This window comes from Kwoniella europaea, chromosome 2 (assembly GCF_036810445.1).
Source record: "Kwoniella europaea PYCC6329 chromosome 2, complete sequence".
Lineage (NCBI taxonomy): Eukaryota > Fungi > Basidiomycota > Tremellomycetes > Tremellales > Cryptococcaceae > Kwoniella > Kwoniella europaea.
In genome coordinates this window covers 1,520,896-1,540,419 of record NC_089488.1, presented here as the reverse complement: position 1 = coordinate 1,540,419, position 19,524 = coordinate 1,520,896, and the positions used below count along the sequence as shown (strand labels likewise).

Here is a 19,524-nt window from a genome sequence, read left to right as displayed (position 1 = left end):
ATTGAAGATCTTTGTCTATCTACCGGATGGGACTTGATAGAGGTACGAGTACTCGAGCACTGGGAAAACATGGAGTCACGTGACTTCTATAACAATCAGCAGAGAGATATAAAAGTTGAAAGTTGATGCTCATATGCTCATAACAATTTCTGTTTCTTCCTTTCACCCTTATATCGCAAAATATCATACGAAAGTCCGCTCCAGCATCATGTCCGCACCGTCGATAGCAAACGATGCCTTAGCAGGTGGTAAGAAACGGAAGAGGACAGGAAAAGAGAGGGAAGAGCGAAAACGTTTAGCTATTCTAGTAAGTTAACAGTCGCTTCCCAGACTTCTGCCATAATCTTGCTCAGTCTAATGTACGCTGAATAGGCTCAACAAGAGGCAGAGGAGGCCGAGGAGGCCGAGGACGTAGCTGAAGATCCTGTCATTGCTGAGTCTTCTTCTCACGGTGTCCAAGATACTTCCACCGCTACTGGACCTGAGATTAGAGGGGTCGATGTTGAACAAGCGACTAAACGGATAGTGAGCTTGACCTTTATTGAAACTGATGGGGTCAAGCCATTGCAATTGCTGATGCTCGTTGTATAGCCTCAAGCACTCAAATCCCTTCATCCTACCTTCAAACAAGCCAAAACATTTGAGACTAGACGACTGATCAAGAAAATCAAGTTTCTTAGGTAAATCCTTTGATCTGATTGTGCAAATTTATTGATCCGTGCTAAAATCCATTTAATGATGATGTAGGACCAAACCCGATACCAAAGCTGAAGTAACTGATTTGGAAGGTCAACTCAAGATATTGCATGTGAGTCTGACTCATGGATAGCTGATCCTCCGATGCTGTACTTTTCCAGCTGATATATCGATTTCGTTACAAATAGGATATTCAACTTCATCCTCTCGCTCAATCCCATCTCCTTGTCAAACTCCGTAAATATCCCCATTTCAAGGCCACTTCCCTCCCAAAATCCATCCTCGATCTCCTTACTATCCAAGAAACCACCAGCACATCTACTTCCAGTACTGCAGGATCAGTGGCCAAAGTGGAAAACCGACTATGTAGCTCCAAGAACGTTGCTGAAGCTGTCAAGGGAGTTGTCAGCTGGATAGTAGGTGAAGAAGGTGCCAAGTTGGTGCATCATGTCAAGAAGGAAAACAAGGCGATCTCAGCGCACAAAGGTGCTAGGAAAATAGAAGAGGAAAGTGATGGTGCAGAGTCCGATGAAGATGTGATTGAGGGAGGACAAGAGATGGTAGTAGGATCTGCCTCTGAGAACGAAGGTGAAGAATCGGAGGATGAGGGTTTGGCTCAGCAAGATTATGCAGCCGATGAAGCTGGATGGGAATCCGGTTCAATCGGCGGTGAACCTGATGAGTCCGACGAGGAGGAAGAAGAGGATATATCGGATGAAAATGCTATACCAATTCCACCAAGCAAGAAATCGAAACCTACACCTGCTCCTCAACAACCCAAAGAGAAGCCTTCGAGAGCTGAGAAGTTACCCAAAGGCGATATAACATCGTCAATGTTCTTACCTTCTTTAGCGGCTGGATTTACAAGGGGTGATGAAGGTGATAGTGATCCAGATGATGATCTGGATCCCAATGGAGTGATAGGGAAGAATACTAAGGAGAGAAAAAACCGTAGAGGTCAAAGAGCTAGACAAGCGTGAGTCATATTTCAAAGTATCTATACAAATCCATTCATGCATCAGGGGGAAAAGCTAATTTTCAATCTATTTATCACTCAGCATATGGGAAAAGAAATATGGTAAAGGTGCTAAACACGTTGTGAAAGCCAAAGAGGATGAAGAGGCCTATCAAGCTGCCAAAGCCAAACGAGAGGCTGATAAGCGAGGTAGACCGGATCATATGAAAGGTAGAGATAGTGGATGGGGTGCAAGGAGTGGACAACCGTCTATACCAAATGGATCTGCCTCTACACCCAAATCGACGGTGATACCACAGCAACACCAACAAGCACCTAAAGAAGAGAAGAAGAATTTACATCCTTCATGGGAAGCTGCGAGGTTGCGTAAGCAGAAGATGGGAGTTGTACCAGCAGATGCTCCAAAAGCGAACAAGATTGTCTTTGATTAGCATTCTAGCATGAGTTTGAATTATGCACGATGTGATGTATATTATCGGAATCTATCCCTTGCACATTCTTCCTCATTCTTTGATACCTCTTATGTAGGTGATAGGCAATCTCGGACGGGTTTCAATAAATTATAATGCTATCAAATATGCATATATCTATCCATGAATGTTTTATATATCTTGTTGTGACCCTAATTAAGGAGATTGTTAAATTAAGACAACATGTTGTTGAAAAGTCAAAGAGTCGTATTGAACCTGAAAGAAAATCCCAAACATTCTATTCACCTAAATCCTCTGGAGCCGTTTAAAGGAAGTTGGAAGGGTAGTAGTGATCCTGAGGAGCGATGAAGTTCTCCTTGATAGATCTCATCGAAACGAATCTCGAGAAAATAGCGATCGAACCTGATTTATCGTTCGTTCCCGAAGCTCTAGCACCACCGAAAGGCTGTTGTCCAACAACGGCACCAGTACATTTATCGTTGATGTAGAAGTTTCCAGCGGCGTTTCGTAATTTGTGAGCGGCAGATACCAAGGCAGCACGCTCTTGAGCGAAGATTGATCCGGTCAAAGCGTATTCGGTAGTATCTTCAATCAATTTAGGCAAGTTGTCATATTCCGAATCTTCATACACGTAAACAGTCAACACTGGACCGAAGATCTCTTGAGTCATAGAAATAGATTTAGGATCCTTGGTGACGATAACGGTAGGTTTGATGAAGTAACCTTTGGAGTCATCCCATTCACCACCGGCAATGACTTCACCACCGGCTTTCTTAGCTTGTTCGATGATGGAGGTGATCTTGTCGAAAGCGGGTCGACCAATGACAGGTCCAGTGAAGTGGTTCCATTCGGTACATGGTCCGATGGTGATCTTGTTGGTCTCGTCAACTAATTGATCTTTGAATCCATTGTTCCATAATGAAGATGGGACGTAACATCTAGATAAGGCTGAACATTTCTGACCAGAGTATTCGAAAGCTGCTCGAATAGCTTGGTGAACACCTGATTTGATCTCGGCGGATGAGTGGTACAAGTGGAAGTTCTTTCCACCAGTTTCACCGACAATTCGTGGGTATCCTCGGTAGATGTCAAGGTTGTTGGAGATGTCCTTCCACAGTTTTCGGAAGATTTGGGTAGATCCAGTGAAGTGTAAACCTGCAAAGGCTTTGTGGTCGATGCATTGTTTGACGACTTCAGGTGGGTTTCCGGGAACGAATTGGATAACGGATGGGGGCATACCGGCTTCGAGGAAGATCTTGTGGACGATGTAATTGGAGTAGGTAGCCATTGGGGATGGTTTCCATACGAGCACGTTACCAACGATAGCGGGAGCACCAACGAGGTTACCACCAATGGCAGTGAAGTTGAAAGGGGTGACAGCAAGGACGAAACCTTCGAGGGGTCGGAACTCGACTCGGCTAAGTGGTGAAGATAAGGTCAGTCACCCATATTGCGAGAGAAGAGATTGTCCAGGAATATAAACCCACTTCCAGACACCTTGAGAGTTTCTTGGAGGTTGTTGTTGGTAAAGTTCTTCGACGTATTTGACTGAGAACCTCAAGAAGTCACAGAGCTAGGTGTTTAGCAGAATATATCAGCTTATGAGCTTTCACACATTCATCAAACCCCTTCCTTTGTATTCGCAAGACAGAAAAATGGATTATTGTCAACTCACCTCAGCAGCAGCGTCAATCTCAGCTTGCCAAGCGTTCTTACCCTGACCAAGCATGGTAGCAGCCATCAATTCGTATCTGTATTTACCGGCGATCAAGTCGGCAGCTTTCAGGAAGATGGCAGCTTTATCGGCCCAGGGGATCTCTTCCCAAGATTGTCGAGCGGCTAAGGCACCTTCGATAGCTTGGTTGACGACTTCGCTGGAAGCGGCGTGGTAGGTACACAAGGGGTTGACATGGTCATGAGGCATAGGTTGGGATTGGATATCACCGGTTTTAACCTATCAACACCGTATATCTCGTCAGTACTCCTGCTCGCTAGGACTCGGACGATGGGGTGAAAATGAGCTCACCTCTTTACCATTGATGACACATGGTACTTCGTAAGGAGCACTCTTGAGCATCTTCTCGACGGCGGCTTGTAATCCCTTTCTCTCCTCACTGCCAGCAGCGTAGTTTTTCTATTCCAGCGAGGGTTCATCAGCTACTTGGTCTACTTGGCTGTTCATGAGCTGTACTCACCATTGGCTCATTGTCAATGACGGGGACTTTGAAAGAAGCGAGTTGAGAAGTCATTTTGGCTTGATACAGTAAGCTTTTTTTTGGTCGTCGGTTCTGATAGAATGGAATAAAAATCTAGGGGAAAGAAGAGAAGAGAAGAGAAAGGAAGTTTTGATAGGCTACCACTCCTACTTATATGTACGGGGTTCTATCATGGCTACATTGTTCTCTTCTCTGTTGAATCCTCTTTGCAAAGATACCGGCACTGCCGATTGGATCCAGTCGTATCACCACGTGTATCTACCCTGTCCTGTATCTTACATTCGTGCGCAAGTACGGATTTCCGGATTTGACAATTCACCGTACAGTGCATTACAACGTTAGTGCAGATATTTAAGCGTAAGCGCTCTGCTCCGCAATCGGGGTCTATCTTTGATTCTTGTAGCGAAGCAGACAGCGGAGTGACAGCTCACATTGAGTCTTGTGAGAGATATTGATCGGAGTCCAAAAGGTTAGTTATAAGCCGCGGGTTCGGTAAAAACGATATCGTTGTTGAACCCGAAAACTTCTCGGCTTATAAGTTACACTCCACACGTGAATGACTTAAGCTTATGCATGTGTTTCTATGATGATACAAATGGCTCAACACTTATAGCTACATCCGACCAAATCTTCAATACCCATTTGCTTTTGACCGGCTCATAAGATGAAGGAACGAACACATATATCCCCTGGTCCAATTTGACTTTACCTGTGAATACTCCACTCAACATATCGGCGTATGGACCTGTCGTACTGATTTGTTCGCCCAATCCCCCACCAGTGCCTCGGCGGAAGATGGTTAGGTTTATTGGGGTTGAAGAAGGTGTAGGTAGATATAGACGAGATCTAAGTCGAGCCTAGTCAGCCGGGCGGAAGGGTACTGAAAGCTAAGAATGTCACTTACAAGATGCTTCCAGGTGTGGGCAATATCACTTCTATCCTTGGATTCAGATCATACCCACCTGAACTGGGTCTACCTCCAGCAGACGCTTCCGTCCTATGGAAGGAGTCAGCTGATACCCAACGAAGCCGCATACTGCAAGCTCACCAAGCGCCATTCACTACCCTACTGTACATACCTGCCCCTTCAGCTGGGATGGTGATTATATCCACTGGGGCTGTAGATTCAAAAGACAAGGTATATAGACCCGTATGATTGGGTTCAAAAGACGAGACTACAAGGGTATAGGTACCCGCTGCACTCATAGCTTCAGCAAACAATTGTTGAAGATACTGTCGACCAATAATTACTCACGATTGACAGACGAGATATCACAGTACGCCATTCCATACGAGTAGGATCCAGTATCGGCAACCACCATATCTTCGCTAACACTACATGACGCCTTTCAATGAACAACAAACCTAGTGATACAAAAGGTCGTAGACTCACTCGTATACCAGTTCTCCCTTCCCCCAAAGTAACTTCACATTCCAAGCTCTCTCCTTCTCCCCTTGCAGTGTTATTCTTCCTTCGATCTTTCCACCTCTCGGTGGTGGTTTCAGTATGACCTTATACTGAGGATTCAATATATGGGATGGATGACCAGGATGACCACCTGCATTCCGACTATTGAGCGATCCCGAGATGACTTGGGTGAAAGGCATCGATTGACTTATTCTCTCCAATGTCAAGGTAGATCCCTGCGCAGCAAAAGCATTGAGTGAAAATCCTGTTTGAAAGTTACCCCTATCGCGCGCTGGAATGACCAGTATAGACGAGTTGGACCGACGTAGTGTATATCGAACAAGGATGTGCATATCATTGGCGTAGGGACTCTAGAGGGAAGCACTGGTCATTAGCTCCCTTCACATCCGCTCTAAATATGCACATTAGGTCAAGAGGGTAGGACCAGGTATTCACCGTTTGATCTGCCCTTTCCGGCTTTATCAACCTTCCCGCTTTCCCACCGTGATCATACTCTTCAAACACATGAAGAGCGATATCATCCAGCGGTCGATCTTTGCTCGTTATATGTTGAGATAGTAGAATCCATATCTCCTGGCTGTCAGAAGCATTCGATGCGATTTTCAGACGGTATTGCGGATTGGCGATGACAGTCGGCTGGGTCGAATCTGAAGAGTAAGATTTTGGCTTCGGCCATGACCTATGCAAGTTTCAAGTTCAGTTCGTACCAGCGGCTCACAGTACAGACGTGTATGCCTTACTTACCAATGTCTTGTTGCGACGACTGGCATAAGATCAGGTTTCCAATTCAGATGTAATGCTTCAAACTCTGAGCACACCTGGTCCCATGACATCGTGAACGCAGTGGCACCAGGATCGAAGACGTCCATCAGACGTTCGACGCCTTCCTCCCGTAGAGCTGGGGAAAAGAATGCATCAGCTAAGTGTCAAATTAGATATGATGTGATAGCTCACCAACTACTCCATAAGCATGGAGCTTGACCAGGCTGTCCGCTACTTTTTCTCCTGTGCCAAGACTGACCATGACTTCACCTCTCCGCCATCTTTCATATATCCTCTTCCAGTCCTTCTCCCTCTGAAACCCTTCCTTCAGGCTGACACGCTCAGGTACCCAGCCTGTATATGCATATATGTCCGGTGCGGGATTACTACCTTTCAAAGAATATCCACCGAAAGCTTTGAAATATCCTTTTAGAGCGAGAGGTATCCATGGGACACCGATCGACGTCGATCGCTCTTCATCTGGAAAGCTTGCAGGATGGCATGTCGTATACAGTGGTTTCGAGTCGGGTGTATGGGGAAGGAGAGAATCGAATACCACCTTAGATGATTGTCAGCTAACAAGCAGAGCACACTCTGGCAGCAGATCAGCCGACTCTGACTCACCTTTCGCCATGCACCATTTAACAATAACTTCAATACATGTTTGCCATTTTCAGATCTCCTGGATCGTCCATCCTCAGACTTGGGATAGAGGTTCACTCTATTAAGCTATTGTTGAGCACGTAACGTATAAGTACATGGTTCAACGTATGGTAGGGAATGGAAGCATCGCCTGAAATGGGACTTGCACTGTTTCCGAAATGTCTATCATGTTCCAACCCTACTCCCATAGCAGCCACCACCGAGCAATCCGATACCGGCCCCTGCTTCAATACCCATCTGTCTCCATATTTATCACAGGACCATGCCTCTGCAGGTACCTCCTTCCATATTGGATCATGCTTCAGCTGCTCTTCCGCTAATTCAGGTTGTCTATCATCAACGAACCTATCTCTAAAATCACCCTCACTCGGTTCTCCGGTCCACAGTGGGACCTCAATGTTATTGATTTTTGATCCTCTTCTAAGTACAGCCGATTCTTCGCCTTCATCTCCTATCTCCACCTTTCCCACTTGTCCTCCTAAACTTTCAATTCGATTTTTGATCTTTTCGGCTCTTTCCAATACCAACCTCCATTTCTTCCTTATATTCGGCACCTCATTTGTCGGTACCAAGGATGAGGCGAGTAAGTGCGAGTATAGCTCTGCTGCTGAGATATATGCTGGAAAGGCCTTTTGTAAAGTATGTAAAGGTGATATCAATGGTGATAAGGTGGATAAGGAGGATTCGATTTGGATAGCTTTATTCGCTTGATCCTGTCGATCAATGGTCAGCTCGTACAAGCACAATGAGTGCATTCAGCTTACGGTGGCTTGTTTGAGACCTTGCTCGTATGTTCTGAATGACATCTACGTGATGTTTGATCTATATCGCTGCGGTGAGATGGTAGAAGGATGCAAGATTGAAAGCTGCGTCCAAGTATCTGAACCTGAACAATCGTCAACAATCGGTCCGGGAGAAACGGCAAATGGAGGTGGGGTAAGCACACTAACACCCTGACTCACCACGTGGGAAGTAAATGCGGGGTAAACACTTATATCGAGCTTGGACCTCTTTGATCTATCGATGATGTTGATCTCTTTCTTCTTTCACTCCACTGTTCCTCCCGTCATCGTCATCACCAGACTCACCGACAACGCTCATCACGACGAGTGAGACACCCCAAAGGACTCGGAGCTCGCTTAGCACCCATCAAAGAGGAACGAGGGTCACGATAGGTCATCTGTGAGACATGTCAATGTTGGCTCGAGGAGTACTGAGAGGGAAGGGAAGAGAGTTGAGCTTCAACAAGCTGTCTCGCCCGCTACTGGAGACGGGGACGGTCAGGAGGAGAAGTATATATAATCTCACGAGAGGTAAACAATTATGGGTATGTAACTCTAATTCTCCATCAATCCATCATTTCTACCTTCTCATCCCTTTCCATCTCCTTCTCTAATCAATCAATCAATTATCTATCTTCGAACATAACCCTAATCTTCTTCTTGTGTACCTAATCAATTGATCATTACCTATCAAAATGTTTCAGGGTGATCGTCTTCAAATATCAGAAGAAGTTCACGATGCTTTATCGACCTCAAAACCCATCGTAGCATTGGAAAGTGCAATCATCACTCATGGAATGCCTCATCCTGCCAACTTGTCTACTGCTAGTTCACTGGAAACGATAATCAGATCAAAAGGTGTAGTTCCAGCTACGATCGCTCTCATCAATGGGAAGATACATGTCGGCTTGACAGAATCAGAATTGATTCAGCTATCCGATCCCCAATCGAAGATTTCGAAAGGAGCTGTCAAAGTCTCGAGAAGGGATTTGGGTCCAGTAATTTCGCTTAAGAAGACCGGTGGAACGACCGTAGCTGGAACGATGTACATCGCCGAGAGTCTTGGTATCAAGATTTTCGTGACGGGTGGGATCGGTGGGGTGCACAGGGGTGCTGAAAGTAGTGAGTTGATGTCATTCTGGATGTCTATTGCTTGTGCTCCTCCTTGTCCGGAGATGGCCCGTCCTTGCTATTGCAAATCTGAAGCTAACACCCATGATATCACAGCCATGGACATCTCAGCAGACCTTCTGGAACTCGGACGAACTCCTATGGCGGTATTCTGTGCAGGTGCAAAATCCATTCTCGATATACCTCGAACATTGGAAGTCCTTGAAACACAAGGTGTATGTGTTGCCTCCTATGGTGATGAACAGGATTTTCCTGCTTTCTATACGCCTTCTTCTGGATGTCAGGTAAATCTTCATTGTGTCAGTCTGGTATGAAGTGGCGAAAAAGCTGACGTGAGATTTCTCGATTCTCTTATGATAGAGTCCGTGGAGAGTAGGCGATGCCGATGCTGCAGCGAGGTTGATATGTGAGCCTTTTAGCAGCTTCACATGATAATGCATATATATGCTCATCGAAAGTCCAAGATGAGCTGATTGTGATTCGTCTTCCTCAGATACCCAGCTCTCACTTCCGACCAAGCTTTCCACCCTTCTTGGTGTACCCATTCCGTCTCAACATGCCGAAGCTGGAGCAGAAGTTCAGAAATCCGTTGAACAAGCGGTACGAGAGAGCGTGGAATTAGGAATCGACAAGCGTGGCAAAGAAGTCACACCTTGGCTGCTGAAAAGAGTAGGAGAATTGACTGGTGGTAAAGCTTTGGGTCTGAGTGAGTGTCTCAGTCCAGATCGCTCAACATGCCCGAGCTTACAATTCCCATATAGATGTCAACCTCATCGAGAACAACGCTCGAATCGGCGCGGAGGTAGCTGTGAAGCTTTCAGAGATGTACCGACTGGAATCTGAAAAGGGGGATGCATTGAAATACCTTTACTCTCCGCCCAGCTCTCACAATCAAGGCACTAGTACTCTTCATAAGCCTAATGGTCAGATGGTTGAACCGAGCCTTGCTATAGGAGTCGAAGAGACCATCAGACCCACCCAATCCACCAGACCAACAAGCATACCCACACCTTCTACCAAAATCGAGTTACCAGAACCTTCAGTACTGGTATTTGGATCAGCAGCTATCGATCTCACATCGACTTCGCCACACACCTTGGAACCCCGAACCACCACTCCGGGCACAGTCTTCGTCTCTCCTGGAGGAGTAGGAAGGAATATCGCCGAAGCTGCTCAAAATCTCCTACCTGATCATGCTGTTCAACTCATTTCGGCTTTTGGGACTAACCGTGCTTTCATTCCTACCTCTCATCACCACCACACTCAGGGTGTGTCGAACGAAGGTCTATCAGATAGCTGTTCCGTACAGTCGGAACTCGAAGAAGCGGACTCATTTGGCAAATTATTGATGCTTGAACTCACTGCTGCTGGACTGAGAACTGATGGTTTGATTGGGGAATCTGGGAAATCCACTGCGGTATGCAGTCTGACGTTGGAGAAGAATGGAGATTTGGTGGCTGGAGTGGCTGATATGGGCATTGTGGAAACGTTGTCTCCTCTCACTGTAAGCGAATATTGTCGTCAACATCATCTCAAATTCACAACTGATTCTGACATTGAAATGACATGGTAGATTGAAGATACCATCCGAACCCGATCCCCCAGTATGGTTGTTTTCGATTGCAATCTCACTGAAGAGGTGGTCCGAGCTATTCTCAAGACTTGTGGTCAGCTGAACATACCGAGTGAGCTTACTTATATACAATCTCTATGACTGATGCTGTGCATATATGCTGATCCCAAGGATACTCATCTATTATAGCCTTTTGCGATCCTACATCTTTACCCAAAATCCCTCGACTCACTGCCTCACTCTTATCCTTGTTACCTGCCTCCCCTACCGATTCGAGACCCTTGACGAACATCTCACCTAATATCCTTGAACTCGACCATCTCTATAACCTTGTTGGTACACTTTCAGAAAAGTCGGAAGAGATCGAAAGTCGATCTTGGGAATATATCAACTCGTTAAATCTCGGTTATGAATGGAGAGGTAAAGTGGATAACTGGCTTAGCAAACCCGACAGGCAATGGATAAAAGACCAGGGTATAATACCGAAAATGATCAGATTGTTACCTTTTATTTCGAGTTTCTGGCTGAAAGTCTCCAGTAAAGGTTTGATCCTTTTGGAACTCGCCTCTTCACCTACTCGCATCACCCCCCATAGTGGTGATGGTATTGTATACAATATTGACAGCAAGATTCATCGAGGGAAATATCTTGTATTAAAGCATTACCTACCGCCTGATATTGCACAAGATGAGATTGTTAGTACGACAGGTGCCGGCGATACGCTGGTTGGCGGACTAGTAGCTGGTTTAGTCAATGGAAAGGCGAAAGAAGATTGGGTTGGGAAAGCTTTGGAAGGGGTCAAGAAGAGTTTGAAGAGTAGAAGAGCAGTTGGGTAGGGAGGGGAATACACCCTTGCCTTGTAGATTCAGACACGTTGGAGAGATCAATCAGGAGCAGAAGGTTTAAGGAACTGTAGATCTAGATGAAGAAGAAAACAGACAGAAAATCAAGAATCGAAATTGAGGAATGATAGATGGAATCGTAAAATACTGGACACTACTTAATATCACATAACTACTGCTTTCCGTCGATACTTCTTATATGCTTAGGAGAACAATCAAGACCGAGTGATGCTTGCTTATAATTGCGAGGCCGGCTAGACATATACTTTGGAGTGGCAGTATGTGTGGTGAACGATAAAAGAAAAATTATATAAAAGGAAAACAAACTTCATATAACATAATCAAATTCTCAGAATATCAATTCAGTGGAGGATCTTATACCAAGTAGAAAATCGTCAATATATATCGATATACATATACATATTTCAGATTAACATATATTGCTTGTTGTATATCTATTATTATCGATCTCATTTTATCTATCTTGATAAAATATCTTAATCAACCAGTAAAATCACAATGTATACTCATATCTGTGCGTAACAAATTGATGGGTTTAAGGTGTGACTCACATAGTCAAGACGCGGTGCATGAGAGGAGTATCAACAATAAGTAATCAATATATAGATATCAAATCTACTTTCTCATACCATAAAGGGAATCCAAACTACAGTACCGATACGTATCATTTTTCTGATCTGAGTCGGGGGTGAGTACTATCTCAGTGATTAAGAAGCATCTTCCGCATCACTCTCTTCAATATCACTCTCATTGGCCTTTCTGGGTTTTCGTTCATCTCTCGGTTGATGAGGTTTGTTTCCCGATGAAGAGATTCTTCGTGCGGGGTTTGCAGGGAACAATTCAGGTAGGGAAGATACGTCCTTTTGAGTAGGTTTGTATCCGTTCTCTGCACCAATTGCGGATCTACAATAATACAAACGGTAGATCGTAAGCATTATGCGTCTACCGTATCACACTGTGGAGGTGGATGTCAAACGCACCTAGTCCAGAATAACAAAGCCTGTAAAACACTAGGTTTCTCCGCATCGTATTCTAAGATAGGCGAAGTCCAACCGTGTGTTCGATCTTCATTGAAATAACCGAAAGTCCATCTTTGCCAATCTGTCAAAACGTAATAATGACATCCTAATCGCTTGGCGGCGTTGTAAGATCGGGACCAGTACCATGAGGCTTTGGATTTGGTATTGTATTTGTATGGACCCTATGCCCAAGAAAGATGGCTATGTCAGCTTGTTTGATAGAGGACAATCTGGAAGCTGATGAAGAAGATCCCTCACAGTCACGATGTATTCTTTCCAATCTGCTGAGGTGAACGCAGATGAGTTGATAGTCCTAACAACGAGTTTGACATCGTCTGAGCCGCCTTTGGTAAGGAGGAATTCACCAGATCCTGTACGTTACAAGGGCTATTAGCTACACATCCTCTCTTACTTAGCCCGCAAATCATAGAGAGCTGAATGACATATATTAACTCACCCAAAGGAGATTTGTTGAACTTGAAAGTCCAAGGTTTAGTCACATAATCCGGTTTGAGTGGTTTAGATTCACCAGATCCGTCGACACCTCCATCAGACTCGTACCCTGCTCTATCGAGCGCTTGAGCATCATAGACAAACTTGAAATCTTCGGGATCGGAATCGAGGGCAGTGAGAACCGATGAGGTGGCTAGAAGAGGGATCGACGAGAGCGCTACGGTGACACAATACACGCCATCAGCTTAACCGGTCCTTTCGATGGTCGTACCTGGTAGACATACCTTTTTGTAAGTCACTTGGAGTTTTGAGTGGGTTAGGTATGGTGTTGAGAGCAGCTACGAATTTGGGGTATTTGTAGTGCGGATGAGGTGTGATAGGCTCCGAAGGGAGAGTTTTGAAGTCTATGTTCGGAATGAGCCAACGGATATTAGTGAATAGCTGACAAAGTAGGTAATACCCAGTGCGTCAGATGCATAGCGGGTGCAAATTTCACTCACACTTGGTCACCTCATCATCGAAATTCTCAATTTCCTGTACACCTTTCAAATCCCCACTGAACTCTGCTCTAGGCCCTGTACCACCTGTTCCAGGAGGATATTGTTCTCTCAAGTGAGGAAGAGGGGTGGAGAGGTATTTGTTGAGATCAAGTGGTGGTTGAGGCATCTTATGATTCTTTCAATTGTTGGTTTATGATTGATCTGATCTTTGTTCTGGTTGTTGACAAGGGTCGCAGGTGAGAGGAGAACTGACGATGATGATGATGGTGACAGTCGTTTAAATAGATGGGATGGATGAGGATGTGGATGTGGGGTTGACGATGTATCGGATCGGTTGCCCCGTGTGAGTGATCATCTTCTCCGGTTAACAATTCACCGGGACTCCACATCTCACGCAACACCTCACACACCATCCATGATCCGATTACACCCGATCATAGTAAAAGTGTTCGATTCACGTTTGGAGGGGAATAAACGTTTAATGACGGCTAGAATGAACTGTGAATCAGGCATGAGGGACGAGGTTTGAACGCAGTCCACGCCGTCGGGACAGCGACTCGCTCACAGAGAATGTCATGCAGAGATGAAAGCCGATCATGAGGATCTGATTCTGTTCACTGGCTGATGCTAGCACGAGCATTGACTTACTTACTAGCCATGTAAAATAAGGTAATTCAGATAAACTTGTGTCGACATGACATGCGATGTATCTGCTCTGCGCTGAATTATGATTGATGGTCATGCTTCAGGCAGCCATCCAAACAAGCGCATCAACTCTGCTAAACACAGGGAACACCATAGAAGTCTGAACGTCATCGGTAGACCACAATGATCAAGCACACAACAGTGTTCTCGATTGATTATCGAACCGTGAAATGGGCATGCGAGAACACCATAGAGCCAGCTAAAGTTCGAGCAGGTGGAAGTGGGATTCACCTCTATGCTGTTCTCTTTACTGAAAATATGAGCTTTGACCTCCACCAGACGCGTCCACTTTACCATCGGAAAAGTGAAACGAAACTCTTTCTGATTTCTTCTTATTTTATTCTTCCTCATTCATGACTTATCACCATGATACCATGATATTGCCTCTTCATATGCGCAAACATGCTCTTAGTACCATATTTGGAATCAGAAGCACGTCGAAAGGACACCCTGTGATCCCGCTGATCCTTCCGAAGTATACCGGTCGTCCATCCGTTGCTTCGATCGTATTTCACCCGAGGTCATTCACGAGCACGACTTCCATACGGCAGGATGGACTAGCGGCCTCAAATACCAGCAACACCACGGGAGATGTATCATTAGCAACCAGAGCTAGTGGAGTCACCCTTCGACCTTACCAAGCACATGCGATCCAAGCATGTCTCGAAGCTCTGTCAAGCGGATTAACACGAATCGGCGTCAGCTCACCGACAGGAAGTGGGAAGACAACAATGTTCATGCATCTCATACCATTGATCAACTCCAATATTCCGGATGCACCTAACTCATCAGATACAACTGAAAACCCAAGTCGTAGAGGAAAGACATTGATTGTAGTGGGAAGTGTGGAGTTAGCGAATCAATCTGAAAAAGCAGCGAAGAGGATCCTGGGTAAAGAATGGACAGTAGAGGTCGAACAGTCGAGAAGGGTTTCTAGTGGTAAAGCGGACGTGTGAGTAAGATTCGATCTTAGTCTTCCGTATCTTTGAACAAAGCGAAATGACTGATCCATGTATACATAGCACTATAGCTACTTACCAAACTCTCAACAACCTCGACCGATTGGCCAAATTCAACCCCAAGGAGTTCCAGTTGGTCATAGTAGACGAAGCTCACCATGCTGCTGCACACTCGTAAGTGAACAGACCGTCTCGCTTACCTGCCTCTTGGATTGTCCTATCCCGTCGATCGATAGCACTCTTACAGTACTCATGCTGATGCAATTCACCAATCTTTCATACTTCGTTAGCTATCTACGTCTACTGCACTATTTCAACCACAATGTCCAAATTCCTCCATCAATCCTACCAATATCTTCCACATCTCCACTAGGCAAGATGAATGTACCTATAATAGGCTTTTCGGCGACTTTCTCGAGACCGGATCAATTAGCTCTCAGTGCAGTATTTGAGAAAATCGTCTTTCACCGGGATATCTCAGAGATGTTGGAAGATGGTTGGCTATCACCTGCTAGATCGACAACAGTTCATGCTAAAATGGACCTAGAAAGTGTCGAGGAGAACGACCAAGGGGATTATAAGACTAGTAGTTTGGCTAGTAAATTGAATACCCAGGAGATTCGGGATTTAGTAGTCGGAACCTATCTACACAAAGCTTGTGAGTGGCTTACCCCTTTCTACTTGGTATCGTCCACACACCCCATCATCAACAGCACACACATGTATTTGTAAGCTAATGGATCGAATGCATATTGGTACGTTATAGCCGATAGACGATCGACCTTAATATTCTGTGTTGACCTCAACCACGTAGCGGAGTTGACGGACACGTTCAGACAAGCCGGGATAGATGCTCGATCCATATCTTCGCTTTCTAAGCCCGAGATCAGAAAGCAGACTGTTTTAGCGTTTGGGAGAGGAGAATTTCCTGTGTTGATCAATTGTGAAGTATTAACTGAAGGTGCCGATATTCCTCAGGTCGGTAGAATTTATCGCCTAAACCTGAATCGTGGAGCTGATTCATGTTGCCCCTGTTGACAGATCGATTGTGTTATACTAGCTAGACCGACCAAAAGCCGAAATTTACTGGCGCAGATGGTATGTCTCTCTTCCTTTTAGGTACACGTCCTACCAATAAATTAGCTGATTTACGCAACAGGTGGGAAGGGGATTGAGGCTATCTCCGGAGACCGGTAAAGAATATTGTCACATCATCGATATAGTGGATAGTGTCAATAAAGCTGGAGGAATGTTGGTATCTCCTACTTTATGGGGATTATCACATGAGGAAAAGGAGGAGCAGGAGAGGGAAAGAGGGGAAAGTCAACTGTCGCGACAGGAGGAACCTAGTGAGTTTAAGACTAATTCTTGAACCCTCTTATACATCAGCAATTTGGCTTATCTTGTGTTCCTCTATGTCAGGTGATCACGCTCAGGGTGACTATAAGATCACGTTTATCGATCAGGACGATCCGTTCCGACTAGCTGGTGATAGTCGGCCAATAGTCGATAAAGCAAGTAACAATGCATGGGTAGCTTGCGGCAAAGGCAAATATATCTTAGAGGCAATGGGTGAGTCTCTCTTATCGGCCGCAACATACTTCTCATCTTGCATTACTTACATGCTACATACAGGCAATGGATATCTCGCAATCGATCCTTCCTCACCCACTTCCCAAGCCAAGTATACTATCACGTACCGGAATGCTATTCCTCCTGAGCTCGCTGGTCCTAGGGGATCCAGATCACCATTCGGAAGGGTGAAGACTGTAGGTCATGCGGATGAGTTGGAAAGGGCCTTGCAGACTGGTGATAAGTATATAGAAAGGATCTTGGGTAGAGATCTATACCTACAGTGAGTGCCATACCTTAAATCAATCACTGTTCCTGCTGATAATCTGTGATGTAGATTGTCGAGATATGCATCATGGAGACGTAAACCAGCTTCGGAGAGGGCTATCAAATTACTATTGAAGCTTAAAGGGGCAGACAACCCAACTTCGCTGCTAGATGATAGAGGTCAGGATAGAGAAATAGATTTGTATGGTAAGAAAATGAATGTTGGAAGTCTGACAGCGGGAGAAGTGTCTAGTTGGTTATGTGCTGCTAGGCATGGTGCTAAGGTAAGCTTGCATCGTAATCGGACTGAATAGTTGTGATAAGGAATATACTGACAATTGTCCTCCACAGACTGCCAAAGCTGCTGAAGATAGGAAGATTGAAAGAGGATTAGCTAAGAAGGTGGCAAAAGAAGAGAAAGCGAGAGCTTTGAGGGAAAGAAATTTACCGCTTCCGCGAAGCATACCATCCCTTCAACCGGTCACAACAAGCGCATCAAGCTCGAATCGTACAAGGGAGAAATTTTAAAGAGTGTCATCACTGCAAAATAGTGTCGAGATGGACACCATTGCTCCATGCAGTCAAGCTTGCTCTAGCACCCATACATGCTGGGCATTGGTCTCAGGAGGACATGTCGCCATGCCTTTTGCATGTTGTTGAAATCTACTATCATCTCGCGTCATGTACATGATCATGCATATGAGATATCCATAGGGAGACACATGACTAGTTGTTCTCTATCGATAGGCTGTTCATTATGAAAAGTGCCAGAAAGCAATTCGCCGTTGCTAGCTGTTGGCAACATACCATCTTCGGTTGTTACCTGATGGGTCGTCTTTTTGTTCCTCCTCCTACCTCCTGGAATCTCCTCAGGCACAACCACATCTTCCCCTGGGAACCGAGGCAGTGGGTTTGCCAACAAGTACTTCAGTCCTGCGTTATCCTTATACTTCTCAACAAGCTCAAGAACGCGCTCATGTACTGTTTGGGTTCTAGCAGGTGTTGCGTCAGGTAATTCGTTAAAGGCTCGATACAACCCGTCGAGATGAGCTGGGACGAACATCATCCACTTGAGCATATCGTTCAGTCGGTGGTATTTCCTCCCGTTCTTGACGCAAGCCGCTAGATCCGGTCGTTCAAATGAGATATATGCTTCCATGAGTGCCGTCTCGAGTGTGGACAAAGAATCATTCGTTCCTTGAAAGAATTCATCGGGTAGGTATCCTGAAGGTGAAATGAACTCTTCATACTTCGTGGTAGTGTATGACCTGTGAAGATTGCATTCAATTCAGCTGAATCGTACCCATAGGTTGGAAAGGGCTTGGGTGACTCACCATTCCCAATCGATCACTCCAGGCACTTCGCCTTCCTCATTCGCTCTAATATGATCATATTCGTCATCGTCGTGCTTGATGAAAAATGGACCGGTTCGTCGCATCTCGTCGCACCCTCTCACCAGCTCTTTAGCTTCCAACAGAGCAAGGTACATCCATAACTCGGACTCATGACTACAATATCTCCTTTCCAGGATCATCTGTATACGAGCTTCGATGGTAGCGATCCACCTGTCTGTTGAGGTATGGAAAGGACCCAGGAAGTAGGCCGTGCGTAATGGTATGGGTATCGATCGATAATTGGACCAACTTCAAACCCTGTAGCGTCTTTCTGGCAGGTTATACTTCCTACCTTATCGAACTTGGCTTTTTCCATGTGAATAAACCATTTGGCGAGGCTTTTGACGTGATTAATTGAAGGGTCCGATAGTGGTTGATATCTTTCATTTCGATGGTAGAAGGGAACCCAGGCTGCTCCAGGTATCATCGATTGATAGCAGTATATGATTTTAGGATGAACTGTGATATGAGTCAGTCGTTCATTCGACTTGCAGCAGCAAATCAGGAGAAGACTCACATTGACTATTGGAGGGCCTTGCATAAGCATTAGGTACAGCCACTCCCGCCGATTGCAGTGCTTGGATAGTTGCGACTTCACTTGCTATGTTCAGCTTCAATGGTTCGTCGGTATAATTTCGGGATAGTCGTCGTCTGATCCGCATAAACCAGCTGACACCATCTTGAAAATCGATCTTGATGTGAAAGTTGGACTGTCCTTGCATGTAGCTGCATGCTAAATCCGCCCAATCCACTGAAAAATGGACAGTCGCTACTTGATGACCAGGTCGAAGTAGCTCGACTTCAGTTCTTATTGAGTCGACATTAAGACAGCTAAGAAGTTGAATCACCTGTAGATACACATCGATCAGCTCTCACGCCTTACTCAATACACCTGGCTAGGTATAGAGTGTGGTATAAGCACCTCGGGTTCATATTCCTCTTCAAGAGTGTGACGTAGACCAATCGTGCCTTTGCCCTTTCCGAGTGAACATTCGTGTAGAGGATGCCGGTAGTGTTGAAAGCAGAATATTTGTCGACAAGCGTAACAGCTATTCTCATATGCGAGGGCGTCGAATATGCAATTGGCGATAGCACAAGGATAGAAAGCCATGGCGAGTGATGGCTTATGAAGT

General features: G+C 45.2%; 8 protein-coding genes across 8 annotated transcripts; 3 read left to right on the top strand and 5 right to left on the bottom strand.

The window, feature by feature from the left end:
- Positions 1-208: 208 nt before the first annotated feature.
- V865_006914 (uncharacterized protein) lies at positions 209-2,103 on the top strand (the record flags this gene model as incomplete). Its single annotated transcript, XM_066230671.1, has 6 exons — positions 209-307; positions 373-525; positions 592-680; positions 748-808; positions 885-1,672; positions 1,755-2,103. 6 exons carry the CDS (start codon positions 209-211, stop codon positions 2,101-2,103), a joined length of 1,539 nt encoding a protein of 512 aa, XP_066086768.1.
- Positions 2,104-2,407: 304 nt separating this feature from the next.
- On the bottom strand, positions 2,408-4,352 carry V865_006913 (1-pyrroline-5-carboxylate dehydrogenase; the record flags this gene model as incomplete). The annotated part of the gene is made up of 5 exons (XM_066230670.1): positions 2,408-3,521; positions 3,591-3,676; positions 3,779-4,057; positions 4,130-4,237; positions 4,299-4,352. The coding sequence occupies 5 exons, from the start codon at positions 4,350-4,352 to the stop codon at positions 2,408-2,410; spliced, it is 1,641 nt and encodes a 546-aa protein (XP_066086767.1).
- A 548-nt stretch (positions 4,353-4,900) lies between these two features.
- V865_006912 (uncharacterized protein) lies at positions 4,901-7,979 on the bottom strand (the record flags this gene model as incomplete). The annotated part of the gene is made up of 11 exons (XM_066230669.1): positions 4,901-5,165; positions 5,224-5,316; positions 5,368-5,515; positions 5,575-5,654; positions 5,713-6,098; positions 6,184-6,427; positions 6,493-6,646; positions 6,703-7,069; positions 7,135-7,239; positions 7,320-7,886; positions 7,938-7,979. The coding sequence occupies 11 exons, from the start codon at positions 7,977-7,979 to the stop codon at positions 4,901-4,903; spliced, it is 2,451 nt and encodes an 816-aa protein (XP_066086766.1).
- A 671-nt stretch (positions 7,980-8,650) lies between these two features.
- On the top strand, positions 8,651-11,495 carry V865_006911 (uncharacterized protein; the record flags this gene model as incomplete). The annotated part of the gene is made up of 7 exons (XM_066230668.1): positions 8,651-9,077; positions 9,183-9,370; positions 9,447-9,492; positions 9,580-9,792; positions 9,848-10,590; positions 10,660-10,771; positions 10,849-11,495. 7 exons carry the CDS (start codon positions 8,651-8,653, stop codon positions 11,493-11,495), a joined length of 2,376 nt encoding a protein of 791 aa, XP_066086765.1.
- A 734-nt stretch (positions 11,496-12,229) lies between these two features.
- Positions 12,230-13,660, bottom strand: V865_006910 (uncharacterized protein; the record flags this gene model as incomplete). Its single annotated transcript, XM_066230667.1, has 6 exons — positions 12,230-12,425; positions 12,503-12,723; positions 12,800-12,912; positions 12,999-13,211; positions 13,279-13,398; positions 13,495-13,660. The coding sequence occupies 6 exons, from the start codon at positions 13,658-13,660 to the stop codon at positions 12,230-12,232; spliced, it is 1,029 nt and encodes a 342-aa protein (XP_066086764.1).
- Positions 13,661-14,591: 931 nt separating this feature from the next.
- Positions 14,592-17,525, top strand: V865_006909 (uncharacterized protein; the record flags this gene model as incomplete). The annotated part of the gene is made up of 10 exons (XM_066230666.1): positions 14,592-15,151; positions 15,222-15,332; positions 15,449-15,816; positions 15,925-16,136; positions 16,200-16,256; positions 16,318-16,507; positions 16,581-16,730; positions 16,794-17,013; positions 17,068-17,281; positions 17,349-17,525. 10 exons carry the CDS (start codon positions 14,592-14,594, stop codon positions 17,523-17,525), a joined length of 2,259 nt encoding a protein of 752 aa, XP_066086763.1.
- A 163-nt stretch (positions 17,526-17,688) lies between these two features.
- On the bottom strand, positions 17,689-18,435 carry V865_006908 (uncharacterized protein; the record flags this gene model as incomplete). The annotated part of the gene is made up of 2 exons (XM_066230665.1): positions 17,689-18,265; positions 18,332-18,435. The coding sequence occupies 2 exons, from the start codon at positions 18,433-18,435 to the stop codon at positions 17,689-17,691; spliced, it is 681 nt and encodes a 226-aa protein (XP_066086762.1).
- A 92-nt stretch (positions 18,436-18,527) lies between these two features.
- V865_006907 (uncharacterized protein) lies at positions 18,528-19,502 on the bottom strand (the record flags this gene model as incomplete). Its single annotated transcript, XM_066230664.1, has 3 exons — positions 18,528-18,850; positions 18,909-19,239; positions 19,314-19,502. 3 exons carry the CDS (start codon positions 19,500-19,502, stop codon positions 18,528-18,530), a joined length of 843 nt encoding a protein of 280 aa, XP_066086761.1.
- Positions 19,503-19,524: the final 22 nt, after the last annotated feature.